General features: G+C 53.6%; 5 protein-coding genes across 5 annotated transcripts; 3 read left to right on the forward strand and 2 right to left on the reverse strand.

Annotated features, from left to right (window-relative positions):
* Positions 1-327: 327 nt before the first annotated feature.
* On the forward strand, positions 328-1318 carry VTJ04DRAFT_7836 (60S ribosomal protein uL22; the record flags this gene model as incomplete). Its single annotated transcript, XM_069366206.1, has 4 exons — positions 328-330; positions 532-745; positions 909-1096; positions 1163-1318. The coding sequence occupies 4 exons, from the start codon at positions 328-330 to the stop codon at positions 1316-1318; spliced, it is 561 nt and encodes a 186-aa protein (XP_069217164.1).
* A 609-nt stretch (positions 1319-1927) lies between these two features.
* Positions 1928-3081, reverse strand: VTJ04DRAFT_7837 (uncharacterized protein; the record flags this gene model as incomplete). Its single annotated transcript, XM_069366207.1, has 3 exons — positions 1928-2884; positions 2985-2998; positions 3060-3081. The coding sequence occupies 3 exons, from the start codon at positions 3079-3081 to the stop codon at positions 1928-1930; spliced, it is 993 nt and encodes a 330-aa protein (XP_069217165.1).
* Positions 3082-3853: 772 nt separating this feature from the next.
* Positions 3854-6394, reverse strand: VTJ04DRAFT_7838 (uncharacterized protein; the record flags this gene model as incomplete). The annotated part of the gene is made up of 10 exons (XM_069366208.1): positions 3854-4166; positions 4226-4350; positions 4408-4891; positions 4954-5063; positions 5120-5471; positions 5525-5618; positions 5675-5777; positions 5827-5916; positions 5995-6178; positions 6297-6394. 10 exons carry the CDS (start codon positions 6392-6394, stop codon positions 3854-3856), a joined length of 1953 nt encoding a protein of 650 aa, XP_069217166.1.
* A 3327-nt stretch (positions 6395-9721) lies between these two features.
* VTJ04DRAFT_7839 (uncharacterized protein) lies at positions 9722-10706 on the forward strand (the record flags this gene model as incomplete). The annotated part of the gene is made up of 2 exons (XM_069366209.1): positions 9722-9827; positions 10000-10706. 2 exons carry the CDS (start codon positions 9722-9724, stop codon positions 10704-10706), a joined length of 813 nt encoding a protein of 270 aa, XP_069217167.1.
* A 3214-nt stretch (positions 10707-13920) lies between these two features.
* VTJ04DRAFT_7840 (uncharacterized protein) lies at positions 13921-15842 on the forward strand (the record flags this gene model as incomplete). Its single annotated transcript, XM_069366211.1, has 3 exons — positions 13921-14186; positions 14247-14513; positions 14567-15842. 3 exons carry the CDS (start codon positions 13921-13923, stop codon positions 15840-15842), a joined length of 1809 nt encoding a protein of 602 aa, XP_069217168.1.
* Positions 15843-16297: the final 455 nt, after the last annotated feature.

Below are 16297 nucleotides of genomic sequence, written 5' to 3' on the forward strand. Positions count from 1 at the left end.
GGCCACTTCGACCCCACAGCCTTCTTAGGCCGGAAAGATGATTGGCTCACGGAAGGTCCGCCTCAGCCGAGTTTTGGTGGCTAACTGCGCCACACACAACCTCCGCCACAAACTGTTAGATTTCTTAGCAGCCCCCAGCCTCAGCCTGGCCAAGCTCCCCGCAGGAGATTGCTGCCTCAGGCCAAATTTTCCCCACGCACGGACCAATCATCGGCAAACCCACAGAGCCCTAATCGCAAAATCGCATCTGGCGCCGAAATTTGTAACAACCATCTCTTCGAAAGTCCAACCCGGTCAATTCCGCCCTCACGCCGACAAACAGTCAAGATGGTCAGTACAATCCACGAAACGATACACAGAGGTTCTTTCCGACCCTGCGAACCCAACGGATCGCTGTCCTACGGTCTTTCTGCGAGTCGATGGAACTGCTGAAGCAAGACTGTGCGGGCCGATCTCGAGCTGGGGGAGGAAGGGAAATTGTTCAAACTTCCACCAGGATGAAAGCTGACGGGGATGATTTTGCGATTCTAGGTTCGCTACGCCGCGCAAGAGATTTCCCCCGCCAAGTCGGCCCGCGCCCGCGGCGCCTACCTCCGGGTTTCGTTCAAGAACACCCGCGAGACCGCCCAGGCCATCAACGGCTGGAAGCTCCAGCGCGCCGTCAAGTTCCTCGAGAACGTCATTGAGAAGAAGGAGGCCGTTCCTTTCCGCCGCTACGCTGGCTCCATCGGCCGGACCGCCCAAGGTACGACGACGATTCGATACTTCGAACAAATCCAAGACCGGTGAAAAGAGGTGGAACAAGAGTCTGGAAAACAACACCGGCACCAGAAACACTCTGGTTTCTTGGGGAGGGACGGGCATCTTGTCGAAGACGTGATGCTGACAGTCGATTTTTCCCCCAATAGGCAAGCAGTTCGGCGTCTCTCGCGCCCGCTGGCCCGTCAAGTCGGCCCAGTTCCTCCTGGGTCTGCTCAAGAACGCCGAGGCCAACGCCGACGCCAAGGGCCTTGACACCGGCAACCTCATTGTCAAGCACATCCAGGTCAACCAGGCCCCCAAGCAGCGCCGCCGCACCTACCGCGCCCACGGTCGCGTACGTCCACCACCGCCCAACCTCCCTCTGTGCGGAACCTCCTGGTGAAAACTAACATGCACCTAGATCAACCCCTACATGTCGAGCCCCTGCCACATCGAGCTGATCCTCACCGAGGCTGAGGAGGCTGTTCAGAAGTCGGAGGCGGTCGTCCGGGACGAGTCGCACCTGACCTCGAGGCAGCGTGGTCTTCGCATCCGCCAGGCCCTCACTGCCGCTTAAGCGATCCCACGACGGAGGGCTGAAGCTGCGGGTGTTGGCATTAAAAAAAGAGCGGGAATGCGTGGGGAGGACGGAGTTCTTTGACTGGGCATGGCTTTTCTTCCGGAACGGTGTACTCGCGAGCACATGGCATTTTTTCGGGTCGCAGGCTACGAAATTCCAACAACAAAATAAGGGGGGATCGGTCTCACGAACTCTCTTGTTTCTCTCTCAGTGCCTCTGTGTTGAGGACCACAAAGAATATGGCTGCGCGCGCGGAGCCGGACAGGGAGGGTTTATGGGCGTATACCGGAATACCATTTGTGTTGTTGACTCAACTGCCGCCTCAGCACTCCGACTATAGAGGAAGATACGCCGGTCTGGTCAATTGGCTCTCATCTGCGGACCACATGCCCTGGGAAGGTGATTTAACTGCCCTGATGAGATTATGTGCTGGCTTGCCCAGACCAAACATGTGTCCAGTTCGCGAAGCTTGCTTAAGGGCCACCTCGTGAGTGATAGTTGGCCGAGACGGTCTTCGACGTCATGTCTTGTAGCTGGTGCAAATGAGCGAGAGCAGAGCTCTGACCCAGGTGATGTTCATGATGCCTAATTGAGACACACAGCCCGCTAGTCCTCCATCTCTACATCGCCATCACCCCCTCCACCACCGCTCTTCTTCCTCTCCTCTATCCTCTTCTTCACCTTCTGCTTCCCCTGCTCGATCCACCGTTCAAACTCGGCCTCACCGCCCTTCTGCAACTTGGCCGCCACCACGCCCTTGAGCACCTCCCCGGCGAACTCGACAAAGTTGTGCCGCCGCAGAGCGTTCTCAAACTGCCAGTCGCGGCGCTTGCGCTCCTCGCGCGCGAGCAGCTCTGCATCGCCCAACTCGCGCGCGCGCACGCGCAGGTCGCGCACCATCGCGAGCAGGTTGAAGCGGATCTCTGTGGCGTCGTAGCGCGCGACGCGCCGGCGGAGGACCTCCATGACTTTTTCCGGGAACTCGGAACGCGAGCAGGGCCCGTGGCTGATGGGCGCGGGCTGCAGGCCGTCGAGCTCGTACAGTGTGCCGTTGATGGGCGTGTAGGCGACGAAGTGGAAGGCGGCGTCCTCGTCCGAGGGAACGTCCGGGCGCTGCGTCTCGTCTACGAAGGGAGAGGAGCGGGCAAAGCGGTTGTGTACGTCGCGGATCAGCTCGCTGTTGGAGAGCGCTTCGCCGCGGTATTCGGGCGGCAGGGCCATAGTAAATTCGCGGAAGTTGGTCAGCTCCGGGCCGATGTCGATGATGTCGTCCGGGTCATTGCCTTCGGTCTTGTTGAGCAGCACGCTGAGCAGGGCCTGCGTGCCGCAGGCGTTTTGGATCGTCTGGGCAGCGAAAAAGAGACGCTCGGCAGCTTCATGGTCGTAGGTGCCGTCGAGTGGCTTGTCGCCGGCGCGATAGGGGGTGTCGGTAGGAAACTTGAAGAGGAAGATGACGCCGTAAATGGGGTAGAGTTGGGCTAGCAAGTCCGCGTCGAGGGAGATCAGCTCCTCAAACTGGACATTCTTAACTCCGAGGTTCTCGAGCAGGTAGGTGAAGACGCCCTAGAGTGCGTTTCCTGTCAGATATGACCTTATTTATGTCATTGTCGCTGCTGAACTTGGCCTTTGAATGTGCCGAGATCGGGGAGACGGAGAAGCATACCGCATCGGACTCAACTGTGGTAGAGATAATTAGAAGAGCGCTAAGTAACGACAAATCTCGAGAAAGGAGTCTCACTGGTATTCCACCCGCCACTCATGCTGTTGTCTTGACCGCACGGCGGTCGAGGGTTCTCTGGGGCTAGTTTTGATGAATTGCTGCCAAGCAGTGCGTTTGGTGTTGTTTTCGTCGTCAGATAGGGCAGGAAATTCGGTCTCCCACCTCAGATGAGAAGTTTCACCAGACGATTTGTGTTTCTAAGGTTGTCGAATGCCCAAGTGGCAGCTTGAAGCACAGAATGTTGGTGCCACAATTCGCCAGCTCAACTTGCCTGTTTTGGGTCGGTGATGCGCTCTGCAGCTGCCTGGGTGCCCTGGCGATAAGATAAGAAAGCTGGTGTTTGGTGGGGTTTTGCCCCGCTCAGCCCCGAGCTCAGGGTTGCCCCTGGCGCTGAATCATCAATGTCATCATCACTGAAAAGCAAACCGGGCGCTCCCCATGGTCAGGCAAATTGAAAGTTCAACTTGTCATGAATTCATCGCGGCCGAACTACCTAAGAAATTCATTCCGTGACGTATAATTTCATTCCGCGACATAGCCCATAGATGTTTCAACCAGGCATCTGAGTGCCCCATATACAACGCAAAGAGGAAATCAAGCTCCCCGTTCCAAGACGCCATGCACCGTCCATACACCCATCATCAAGCCGAGTGTCCACGATCGCGGGCTGACCTCGAGGTAGACTCAGAATGTACTGCGAAATGGTAGGGCGAATGAAGTAGCCCAACCCTCAAGTTCGTCATGAGAGTTGTTGTCCGGCTCCCCCTTCACCAGGGGCCGTCTTCAATGGATGGTGAATCTTCCATCGTCCTTTAGAAAGGCTGACGGAGAAGCTCTGGCGGGGAATCTGTCGGGCCCTTGGATGCCGTATCCGAGTGCTGCCGCACCGAGGGAGCGCGGTGAATATCCTCGCCTGAGTTCAAGGAGAATGCGGTGCTCCGGCTCTTGCGGCGTTTGGTCCAGTCGCAAAATTTGGCTGCCGCTCGCAAGAACCAGGGGCGCTGGTTAGGAGGCCGCCAGGTCCAGTATTCCTTGAGGTGGTAATTGTCAGGGACGATCCTCTCGCGTGACATCTTGACGACGGCCCAGACGGGAACATTGATGGCTGTGTACGTGAACAAACCACTGCAGACAGCCTTGTCAGTTTGGGGTTATCTGGTGAGGAGGAAGGATGCGAGACTCACGCAAGCAGGCCGTAGGCACAACTGTAACTGAATGGGATGAACACCATCGTGACGAAAGACGGAACGGCATCCCCGATGTAAGACCAATTGATCTTGGTGACTTGACGGATCATCATGCAACCCACCTGAAGCAAAGTTAGAGACTTAATAGCGTCCAACCAACATCTTGGCACAAAGCTCACCAAGATCAGGGTAGAGCCTGTGGCCCAAGGAGGAACCGATGCCAATACCGGGGCGAATAAGAGTGAGATGAGGAAGCACAATCCTGCAACCACCGCTGTCAGGCCGGTGCGGCCCCCTTCGGCAATTCCAGCACTGCTCTCAATGAAGGCGGTGACCGGAGAGACACCAAGTAGTGAACCGATAGAGATGCAGAGAGCATCAACACAGAAAGCCACGGTCGACCGAGGAAAGTCAGACTCGTTCTTTCGGGCTCTGCTGCAGAACCTGGCCATCGAATACAGCGTCGCAGTACAGTCGATAATGTCAACGTACAGGAAGGTAAACAGTGCCAAGGCAAACTTGGCAGCCGAGTCACCTCCCAAATTCCATTGTTGCTGCAGGAGGGTGTGCTTGATGGGATGGAAGTTGGCCACCTTGGAAAAGTACTTGTATCGTTCATCACCATCCGGAGTGTTGGGGAAGTACGTGAAAGGGGTGTCCCGGCTACGGTGATGGTAAGCAGTGAGCAACATAACCCAGGCTCATATAGGGAAGATGGAACTCACGGCCATGACAGAATGGAGACGATAGCAATGCCGATGATGATGGCCCCTTTGACACGGAAGCTCATGAGGACGGTCGTGAGGAGACCGCCAAACACGATGCCTGCCCACATCTGAAGAGCCGTGAGTAACACTCGTCTGGAGGCAGCGATGACAAAAAAGCACCTACCTTGGGGTTCGTCATCAATCCAGACGCGCATTCCCCTTCCTCATTGAGGTCCTCCATGGGACATCCACCTAACGTGAGCGGCGAAGTCAGGGAGCCGGTAATGATTCCGATACCGGCAGTGTAGGTCATTCCGATGAGAGTCAAAAACAGGCCAATGCCCACACCGCTTGCGATCTTGATGGTGCGAGGGATGATCTTGACCAACCAGTGCCGCATTCCAGTCAGCGCGAGAAACATAAAGATCCAGCCTTCCATGAAGATGGCTGTGAGAGCGAGGCGATAGCTGATGGGGCCCCGTCCCTTGACGCCGACGACTTGGTAAGTGAAGTAGGCATTGAGGCCCATTCCGGGACTGTCTCAGTCTTAGCGTGTGCGCCAGCGGCTGCAAGGTTCGTGCCTACTTACCCAACAATAACCGGGAGGTTTGTGCACAGACCGAACAGAATGCTGGAGAGACCAGCGATGGCAGCGGTAGCGGTAATGAGATCAAGCTTGAGTTCTACATGAATATCAGCAGTCGAACAAGTAAGCCATACTCCAATGTGATTGACATACCATCATGACACTTGGTCCACTCATCCATATTGGCGCAGTCGCCTTTGAGATTGTGTGGCTCAAGACAGGGGCAGTCATACCCAGCCTCGGCGAGGATGGTTGCCTAGGAGCCATTAGAGTGATTCGCAGCACATAAGACCAGTCATACGCACATTGACAGCCATGATGTAGGCGACAGTTGAGAAGGTTGTAAGGCCAGCTCGGATCTCAGCGGAGAGGCGGGCATCTTTGATCTCCTTTGGCTATTGATGAGCAAAGGTTGAAGGTTAGTCGTATTGGTTGTCCATCTGGATATCGAGTTAGGGTCATTGAGCACTTACATGACCGCATCCATTCAAACGGAACAACCTTCCAACTGGAGACCGAGCCAGAAAATTGTCAACGCGGCTGATCAGGCTTCCCACGCCATGCTTCCATTTGCCAATCCAAGTCGTAGGTTGTGTGTTGTTGATTTCGACCCCTTCTTCCAGGACTGCGCCTTGTGAATGCATCTCGATTTCCTCTCTGTGATAGTTAGTATCATTAAGCAGAACACGCCTCCTGGGTGACAGAGAGAACAGTGTTGTATGGAGTCGGCAACTCGATGTCGCGTCGGAAATTCAGGATGTTGTATTCCAGTAACGTGACATGGAAACCTGGAGTTGCTGTCTCGGTCCAGTAACAACGCAAATACTGAGGAGCAAGGAAACGAAGTGGATGTGGAATAGATGGCCAGAACATTGGACTCGAACGTTCTGGTGGTCTCGACGTCATTTTTCTCGGAGCGAACCGAGATCGTGGAAGCATAACTTGCCTTTGGGGAGGAGAATGTGAGCCAGACACTCCAAGAGTGGCAAGGAAACCTGGAGCCATTGTCAAGCAATTAGGGTAAACGTTGCTTGAGTGTTGCAGCTCGGGTTACCTAAGGTGAGCGGCGAGAGAGACAGCTTGGTTATGTGTGCTTGTCCTCCAAGGGCATCGGTAAGTGATGATGGTAATGATTGTTTTGTGAAAGACACAGTTGTGGGTCGGTGAGGGAGAGAAGGGAGGAGCGAATAAATGAGAGTGGTCGAGGAAGAAATATGAAAAGCAGGAAGGTTGCCTTGAGCCGGCAGAAATACTTTGAGATGTTGTTTCGTGTGGTTGGTTTTGTTGGGATTTCGGTTCGGGTTGTCGATTTGTATATTGTTGTCTGGGGGAAGAAACTGGGAAAAGTGGATGTGGAGTGGAATACTGTTCAATGACCAATATTGTCCTGCTGGGCGAGGGGATGCGGTTTCCTCGACGATGCCTGCCTTCCAATTTGTTTACAAAGGCGGGAGCGTGATAGGTGGTAGATGGGACAAATTGGAGATATCTGGCCCATAAACAAGAACCGAGGTAGATTCGTTCCCTTCGCACAGTCAGTTCATGTCTGGCTTAACCATAGCTGTCCACGCTTCGACGTTGCACATTATGTCTGTTAAGCCTCAGATCCCTCCTTCAACTTCTCGAGTAGGCACTATTCAGTTGTTAAAGAGGAGCAGTCTATCAATAAAGCCACAGCATTGGCGTTGCATGGATGCCACCGATCGCCACAGAACATGCCTGAAGAGCATTCATCACGCCATGGGCGGTCGAAAGCCCTTTGAACAGGCTCACTCAGTATAGTCACCCGAAGAGGCTGATCCAGAAGAGTTCTCTGCAACGCCTTTATTTTTCCACATATTGTATAACAACGATGCTGCTTGTTCTCGAGCCCTCCAAATAGCAACAAGCAGACATGTGGTTGTACTGTTCCTTGTTATTCATGCACGGAACACAGCCAATTGCAGCAGATTAACTTCCATGTACGGAATTCCGAAGTACGGTTGACTTAAGTATGTCTGAGATCGCTCATGAAAAGGAGAATCGATATATTAGGGGCGGTTCCTCGCTCCCTTGTTTGTTGACTTGTGTCGACTTTACATCATGAGCTGACAGATCATGTGGGTGTACTTTTGATTGAAACAAGGATCTCGGCCCGTTGCATGAACAGCCGGCTTGGCCAAGACCCCGTCCGGGTGGAAGTCCCATGCCGCCGAGCCAAGACCCGGGCTCCGGGTCTTGGCATTCGCGGAGCGGACCCGACCGCCTTCCAAAATGGTCAAGGACTGGCCGGGTTGTGGGGACACCGCCGCCCCGAAGTGAAGTCCCTCAATCCGGGCCCGGTCCGGTTCGGGTTTTCCAGGTTCTGGCCACCCGACATCTCGCATTACTTGATGCTTCACGGTTCTACAAGCTATGTTGACACTGATATGCCCTTCGCGTAAGAGGAAAACAGTTCCTAAGAGGGTGGTTACACAGCGTATCGTATTGAGTGCAAGATGCAGACCCTGACAAGACCATGCCGTCAATTCCTCTTTGCACCCCTGTCCCATTGGCGCTCTTGACAATCCGAGTATACGGAAATCCTGAAGAAAGTCCTTGACATGAAATAGTTGCTCTTTGAGATTTGTTTCTGATTTCAATATTTCCTCATGCCGTGGTTGGAGTCACATATCCCGCGGTCCTAGATAGACAGACTCGTGTCCGAGCACGCGTACCAAGTCTGTCCCAAGTCGCATTGTCTCTTTCCTATCTAGGTGGCATCTCGTGTCACCATCGCTACCTGATCTATCCTTCGTCTAATTGGCGCTATCGTGATGAAAGACCTGCATCCAAGGCCGCATGCATAGAAACCGCTGCATCTGCCAGGATCCGAGGCCGTCCCAAGTCGTATGGGCTATGGAACACGCTCAAGATGCGGGATGCCTCAGCTTCTCCTTGGCACCAGCTCTGTTAATTAAATGGAGAAAGGCTACCTGCTCAGCTTGCTTCTGTTTTTAAAAGCAAGGCGTGCCCTACCGGGCACATCCTTTGCCCAAGAAGTGCACGGTCTTGGTCTTAAACATCACCCGGTTGGCCCGACTGACGTCGTGTCCTCAAATACTGAGAAGCGGTTCGCTCACAGACTTGGCCCCATCGCTTTGGTGGAAGCCGAGTTTCAAAATAACGGCCGAGACAGCTCCATGCCAAAATCCGGGTTCCCGTCACGTAGCTCAAGTGCCTGGATCAAGGAAACGCCGATTAGCCCCTGAATCCATGTTACAATCTGGAGGCTTGCAAACTCTAGTAAAGCCTTAACAAAGGGTATGTCGGGTTGTTGCCACATGGCCAAGGTAAGTGACGCCCACGTCAATTGTGACCAGCAGCACGATTGCGGACGATTGCAAACTCACTGGACGCGCGGAATGTCGAAACACAAAGGAAGCCGAGTAACCGAAAAGTGCAAGGTCTTGTGAAATGCTCAAACCCTAGAGAATTTTTCCAGACCCATTGTTCTTTCCACAAAGATTGATTGAGGACTATACCTTGCTTAACGCCACTCATTTGATCTTCGGGAGTTCAATTCCCTCCACCTTTCAACCAAACCCCATGCGACTCGCGATACCCGACTCACCGGACTCAACGACCTCTTCTTCACGCTGCCCACCCTACGGCAAGGAATCTCTGGTGCAAAAGTCCAGGTTTCCATTCCAATTCGTCTGAACTTTACCTAAGGACCGACTGAAAGACAATTTTCCGATTTTCGACCCGGCGCTAAATTTCCACTTCTCGTCTTTCAACCTGAGGCCACAAATTTCTACAACACAAAGTAGAAATTCGGAAATAAAACCGGTTTTCGAGCACATCGGCCACCACGCAGCAACACCAACCAAGATGTTTGAGGTCGACTGGGCGGTGGACGTCGAGTATGAGAATGTCGGGCAGGCAAAAGAAAGGAAGAAACACGAAAAAGAGGCAGAGAAGAGCGACAAGACCTGCCGAAGCAGCCTTTCGACTACATGCTCTCGAGCTTCGCCCATGTCAGACCGCAACCCATTGAACATTTTCGGGACCCTTCGCAGGAAGAAGCCCAAGGTGCCATCAATTCTGAACAGCGACCAGATCTTCTCCATCCCTGGAAGCAAAATTGCTTCTGCTGGAGGCGACCGACAGCAACTCAATCCATACCACACAATTCGAGCTCCTACCAAAACAACACCATCTCTCAACAATGTTTTGGCAATGACGGAAGACGATTCTCCTCAGTTTTTAGTACCGGCCCAGAGCAAGAGCACCATAGATCGCTCCGAGCGCAGTGGGTTTGAAACCCCGGATCGGTCGTCCAAAGGTGCGTGAGATCCATGGGATCCTTCATATCACAACTGCTAATTGACTGGCAGAGTCAATGATGTCCAAAATGACTCATTTGACGATTCCGACCTTGAATTCGCATGGTGTGATGCGCAGCCCAGCCGACATAACATTTAAAACTCCGAATCCAGTCCATATACTCAGCCCAGATCACCGTCAACCCGACTTCATGACCGAAGTGCAACACGGTTCACAGATTCCTTCCATTCGCCGTGATGACAGCACGATTACTTGTACTACCACTACCACGCATGCCGGGTCGATATCTGAGGCGCTGCCGACAACACCCACCCAGCCACCCTCTTCAACTGAGCACAAGCATCAATCAATGGATGACGAGGAGTCCGCCTCGGAACTCATCAGCTACTGGTATAATTCGCTGAAGACCCCATCACGGCAGGTGATACGACAGGACTCGCGTGGGCACATTCAAGGAGACAACCCTCTCCTTCCACCGACCGCATACTACATTCCCATGACTCCAACCCGCTGCCCCTCAAAACCGCCTCCTCTGATCCCCCCAAGGAACTCGACAAGGCTGAGGCTCCGCGCCGACAACCCGGACGACTGGAAGACTCCAGCGGAATGGGCTCGACTGGACGCGCTGCGTGCCCAAGCCGCCAGCCCGAAGGGAAGTGCTGTTGGCGAGGAGTCTACAAAGGCCCATGGCCAAGAGGCAACTGATTCGGGTCATTCCAATCAGGACAATGATGTGTTTGGGATTGGTTCTGGACAAAGACGCAACACGTATGGTCCGCAATCTTCGCCGGGTTCCCGAGGCTCTGACTCACACCCGAAGCGGGATATGGAAGATCAGATGAGCCCTATTTTCATCCAACCGGATACGTGGATTTAATGTTTTGAGGCTTCCGCCTGAGGAATTGCTGTCCAAGTTTGTTGGGCGATGGAATGCCCTTCCAGGGCAGAAATAGGTGCTTACTAAGACGGGATGCTGGAGTGGAGTGTAGACTTTTGATTTGGGAATGGCGTCTTTTTCTTCAGAACACATGCACAATATTTCGGGTTGTCCTCCTTTTTTATTATTGTTGATAGCAGTTGTTAGAATGTTCTTCTTATATACCTCTCGGGTGGGGGATAGGAAAGTGATGATCAAGGATGACACGGGTAACGGAGACTGAATACATGGAGTCCTTGTTTCACTTCATGCCATGAATTCAGAGCTGGGTTCCTCCTTTATCAAGCAGTGCTGACATGCTTGCTATTGACGAGGTAACAAGAACCCAACAAGACCTTATTCCAAGATAAAAGATCACCAGGAACCAATATTCAAAATGGGCAAGTGACAGGACTTGTCCGGTGATCCGGCCGGGCGCTCGGATGGGCGGAGCCGGGCCAAGCCTCCGCCAAGCTCCGGAACGAAACGGAGAAGTGGGTCTTCACCCGGACTACCTTATCGGCCGGTCCCGGGCATCCCTCCCAAAGGTCCAACTGCATTTGCAAGGGGGAAACGGTGAGTTGAGGAGCACATTGGAACATTTGATTTATATGCAGACCTGGAACGGTTCCACACAGCATCTACGATGCCAACGGGTAACATAGGAGACGAGGTGGAATAAATCCCAGAGCTGGAAGGCCGGGTAGTGACCTACAGGTAGGGATCTTATTCTGAAGCATGGATATGCAGCTACATGGTAGTTACGTTGTATAAGATCAGGACGAAAACAAGAATCCTTTCTGATCTTGGTGATTGATCTCAGAGAGCAAATGGCACATCGTGTCGAGACTTCTTGGTCATTTTGTGATACGGTGTATCTCAAACATGCCTGTAGTTTGCCTCCCAACCTAGAAATGACGTCGGTCATCAATCGCCCACCTTTGATCAAGACAACCTTATGTGTCCAGTCTTGTCTCCTAACATTCTGGGCAAAACATGACGAAGGTGCATGCATGCTGAGTTCAAGGTGGGAGGTTGTAATGGGGATTTAACCCAAACTTTGGTAGTGTCTGAGGATGTTGCATTGAAGGATGCTCAGTGCCTGTGTTGTTGATTTCCATGTGGTGGTGGTCGGGAACCCGGAAGCTGCCCAGAGGTTTCGTAACGGTCAAACGGTGCGATTTAACCAAGAACGGAAAGGACACCATGGTCTCCGTTGCAGAATCACGACCGCGCAACTCCACATGTTCGCGGAGATTTCTGGGGATCTGGGCTGGAAAAGCATGCACAGACATGGCCGTCACTGTGCCAAGAGATCCTAGCCAGTCTTGCAAACATGCATTTTGTCTGAAGGGCAGGTGGATTTGGGGCTCTTTTACTCCAAACTTACAACCTGAAGTTGGGTACAGTCCGGGTTTCGAATCCTCCCGAGCGCTCGAGACATTGACCGACTCCGATCGGGCCTGATGGATTGACCGGTGTAAGCATTCGAACCCAGCCAGGCAGGTCAGTAACCACCTAAGAACATAACTGTGGTCGGGAAAGAGACAGCTGGTGCGTAGCCGTGTCCTTACACCGCCATAAGCTGTCTTTCTCATCACAATCTAGCTTCAGAGTGGTTCGATGAATGCTTTGGATCTGGTCGTGTCAAACCCCTCCTGGCTAATAAGTAGCTACGAGGCTCCTTCAAGTAGGCACTAAGTGCCTGTTTGTCAAGCTCAACTTGTCACCGACTTCCGCGGCGGCGTGCCCTAGTTGGTTGCCTCCTTGCAAGATTTTGACGCACATCTGCCATCCACTGTCACGGCAGGTGCAACCATCTCCACCAATTTTCTGGGGAAGTGGAGGCTGTGGATACACTCGGCGGTGGAGCTTCGGGCATGGCTCCACTTCGCCCAGTTGCCCGATTCTGGGGAAACCTGGCAGCTCCTCTCTTCCAGGTTTTTATTCCCAACGTCAAATGACCCAAAGTCAGCAACACTTAATCCCGCAACTTTCAATAATACTGCCCGTATGGGGGCAAAACCGAGAGATTCCATTCCTGCGGCATTGTACTCTGTAAGATGAGAAACAAAAGATGTTACCGGGCCACTCTCCCGGCCACTTACACCGTGGAGACACCGAGAACCAACATGTCCATTCGGTCCTCACACCGACAGGGGATCATCCGGATCCCAGAAACGCTCAGGCCAGGTGATTCCATCGACGCTCGCAGAACCAACCATTTTTGGCTTCTAGGTTGCTTGATCGGCGTGTTTCCGCCTCCAATTCGTTTCGTTGCCACCCTGGTTGAAGCTCCCAAGTTTATGCCTGCGCCGCACCAACTACACTCCTCAACAATCTTGGACAAGACAACTCCATGGACACCATGTGGCTTTCATCCCATGTCGCCGCGTGCTGGCTTATACCCTCCTCTTCTCCCTGAAGAACGAATTATCTGTCATGTAGGGTAGCAAAAACGGAGCAGCATGCCTGCTCAGGCTAGTGCAGGTTGGTTGAGGATGCTGCCCGTTCCCCCGCCATCCCCCCGGTTGGCCGGGACTGCACGCCAATGCATGCACGAAAGATCTCTCTCCAACAACATACGCATTCCTCTTGGGTTCGACCCTTGCCCCGGTGATGACAAACCCTCCCCCGCACCATGCCAGGATCCAACCCCTTCCCAGGCATGCAAGTCTTGCCCACATGCGCTCATGGGATGAATGACGCTGTCGGTTCTTGTTGGTTGGAGGCTGATCTCCGACGGGCATGGCGACTCGAGTCTGTCTTCATTCGGACCTTCTACCCTATCTTATATCATCCCGTCCGATTACATGAAGCCACTCGCTGCACTCCTGAATCCATCAGATCATGACCGACGTGGCTGTATTGTCTGGTCGTGACCCAGCATATTGGATCAAACGCCCACCACTCGAGTCTCATACATTCTCTCGATATTGAACGGCCTGGCATGCCACCAAAAAGACTGTCCAGACCTGATTTAACCCATCCATTTGTCCCTTGATCAGGTTGACTCTTTATACACCCGTGTTAATTGGGCGCCATATTCCTGGCGGCGTGTCTCTTCTCTACGGGGTCATCTTGGATAACCTCCTACCCCCGACTGAGAATTTTGAACAACAACCCTTTCTTTTCGATTCGAGATCGTCCAAGTCTTTGACTGCCCGAAGACACAATGGCCGAGTTACACGGGCGCTCGGCCGAGCCCCGTTTCGTCTTCAACGTCCTTGAGCGGACCACCTCTGTCCTCTCTGTCATGGGGTCTTTATTCGTCATCACCACCTTCACCTGTTCCAAAGCCTTTCACAAACCCATCAACCGGTTGGTATTTTACGCCACCATTGGAAACCTCGTAACGAACGTGGCCACCCTCATGGCTACCTCGTTTGTCGACGACCCGGATGGCGCCCCCTGCCAGACACAGGCGTTTCTTATCCAAATGTATTGTCTTCCCACACCGGCACCATGACATCGTTGAAGTGTACTGACGGCCCATTCCAGGTTCATGCCCGCAGACGCCCTGTGGATGTTGGCCATGGCTATCAACGTTTACCTGACCTTCTACTTCAAATTCGACGCCGCGAGGTTACGAAAGATGGAGGTTCCATACCTGGTGTTTTGCTACGGTCTCCCGTTTGCGGTCTCCCTGACCATGGTGTTTGTCAAGACGCCTGAGAGAGGTCGTATGTTTGGAAACGCCAATCTTTGGTGTTGGACGTCGCCGAATTGGGATATCTTCCGCATTGTGCTCTTCTATGGGCCTGTCTGGTGAGTCTTTACGGGGACGAGGAAAAGACATACGGAAACGCTGACAACTCCAGGCTTACTATCTTCCTTACCCTTTTCATTTACATCCGTGCCGGCCGTGAAATCTACATCAAGCACAAGCAACTGAAGCAGTTCAGCTTCAGCACGACCCATAATGAACCTGAGACACCAGCTCGGGTTGTGCCTGTGGATGATCCCTTCATCTCTGTCAAGACTACCGAGGTCTTTGTAACCACGGAGGTGGTCGACAGCAGCAAACCGAATATCGATCTTGCATCTCCAGAAGGCGCCAGTGCGAGGAGGATGAGCACCGAGCGCCGACGGTCGCAGCTTAGCGCGCCCCAGAAACCCCCACGCGCCGCCTACTCGGTTACCATTTCATCGAACCGACATCAGAACCTCCGACGCGGGGATTTGGACGATCCCATCCCGGACGTCTCTCCCACTACCGACGTCGCCCCTGACAGACCAAACCAGAACCCAAACAGCGGGCTAGGACGCATTCCCACCAACACCTCGACATCCGCGACCCTCAAGCCGACCAGCACCCATCTCACCTCGAACAACGGGCGCCACAACAGCACCTCCTCCTCCTCCTCCTCCTCCTCCTCTAACAACAACAGCAGCACCACAAACCCGGGCCAAGTGCCCCCGCCGCAGCTCACCACGACGACGACGAACGCCTCCGTGCCCCTCCGGCGGCGGGCGGCCTACGAAGCGAGCAACGCGACCTGGTCCTACACCAAGTGCGCCATCCTCTTCTTCACGGCGTTGTGCGTCACGTGGATCCCGTCCAGCGCCAACCGCGTCTACAGCATCATCCACGGCGGCAGCACGTCGCTGGCGCTCGAGCATGTGGCGGCGTTTGTGCTGCCGCTGCAGGGGTTTTGGAACGCCATCATCTACATGGTCACCTCGTGGGGCGCGTGCCGGATGTTGTGGGCGGACCTGAGGGATCGGCTGTGGTGGAGGCGGGTGGAGAGGAGGCAGGTTGGGCACCATTCTCATCATCATCATCATCGCAGGGGTGGTGGTGGGAGTGTTGGGAATGAGATGGTTGGGATTGAGGCGAGAGAGAAGGGACATCATCGGATGTCCGGGGCCATGGGCTCAGGAGCGGGAGCGGGAGCGGGTGTGGGGGGTGGTTCGTTCCAGCATCGACCGACCTTCGGAGGCAGGTATGGGACGAGCATGGGGGCAGGAGGCGGGATGGGACTGGGAAAGCTGTATGAATCGGAGAGTATGACGGAATTGGCGGGAAGCAGTCATCATAGCAATAGTAGTCGGCCGGGGTCGAGCGAGAGCCCGGAGAGTGTGACAAAGGCGTAGGTTTGGAGATCGGCGGGGGTAGATAGGCGTTTGGGGGTAAGGAGTTGGGAAATGGTCTTTTGTTTGTGAGCATAATAATTTGATCTTCTTGAATTTTGCTCTAAAGTCATGATATCCATCCTGCGAACACTTGGACATCTTCCAATTTTGTTGCGTCTGTCAACAAGGGCGCATCTCTGATGAGACCAACCTGGAACGTGGGGGGTAGGAAACGTGCCCAAAATGGCTGAGGACAGCGTAAGTCAGCATCTGCATTTGTCCCTATTTCCTTAAGTGAAAAAAACGACACGTTTAGTCTTTCCGGTCTCCTTTCTAAATTCTCCCCATCCCCCTGCTGCATGCTTTGCCCCCCAATTCCCCAGCTGTCGAAGACTTTATATGGCTTGTTCAGTTCATCATCATCAGCCCATGTGTATGCATCTTCCCCAGACTAACCTTTAACGGCGTTTGCGACT

This window comes from Mycothermus thermophilus, assembly GCF_041956435.1.
Source record: "Mycothermus thermophilus strain CBS 625.91 unplaced genomic scaffold VTJ04scaffold_5, whole genome shotgun sequence".
Classification (NCBI taxonomy): domain Eukaryota; kingdom Fungi; phylum Ascomycota; class Sordariomycetes; order Sordariales; family Chaetomiaceae; genus Mycothermus; species Mycothermus thermophilus.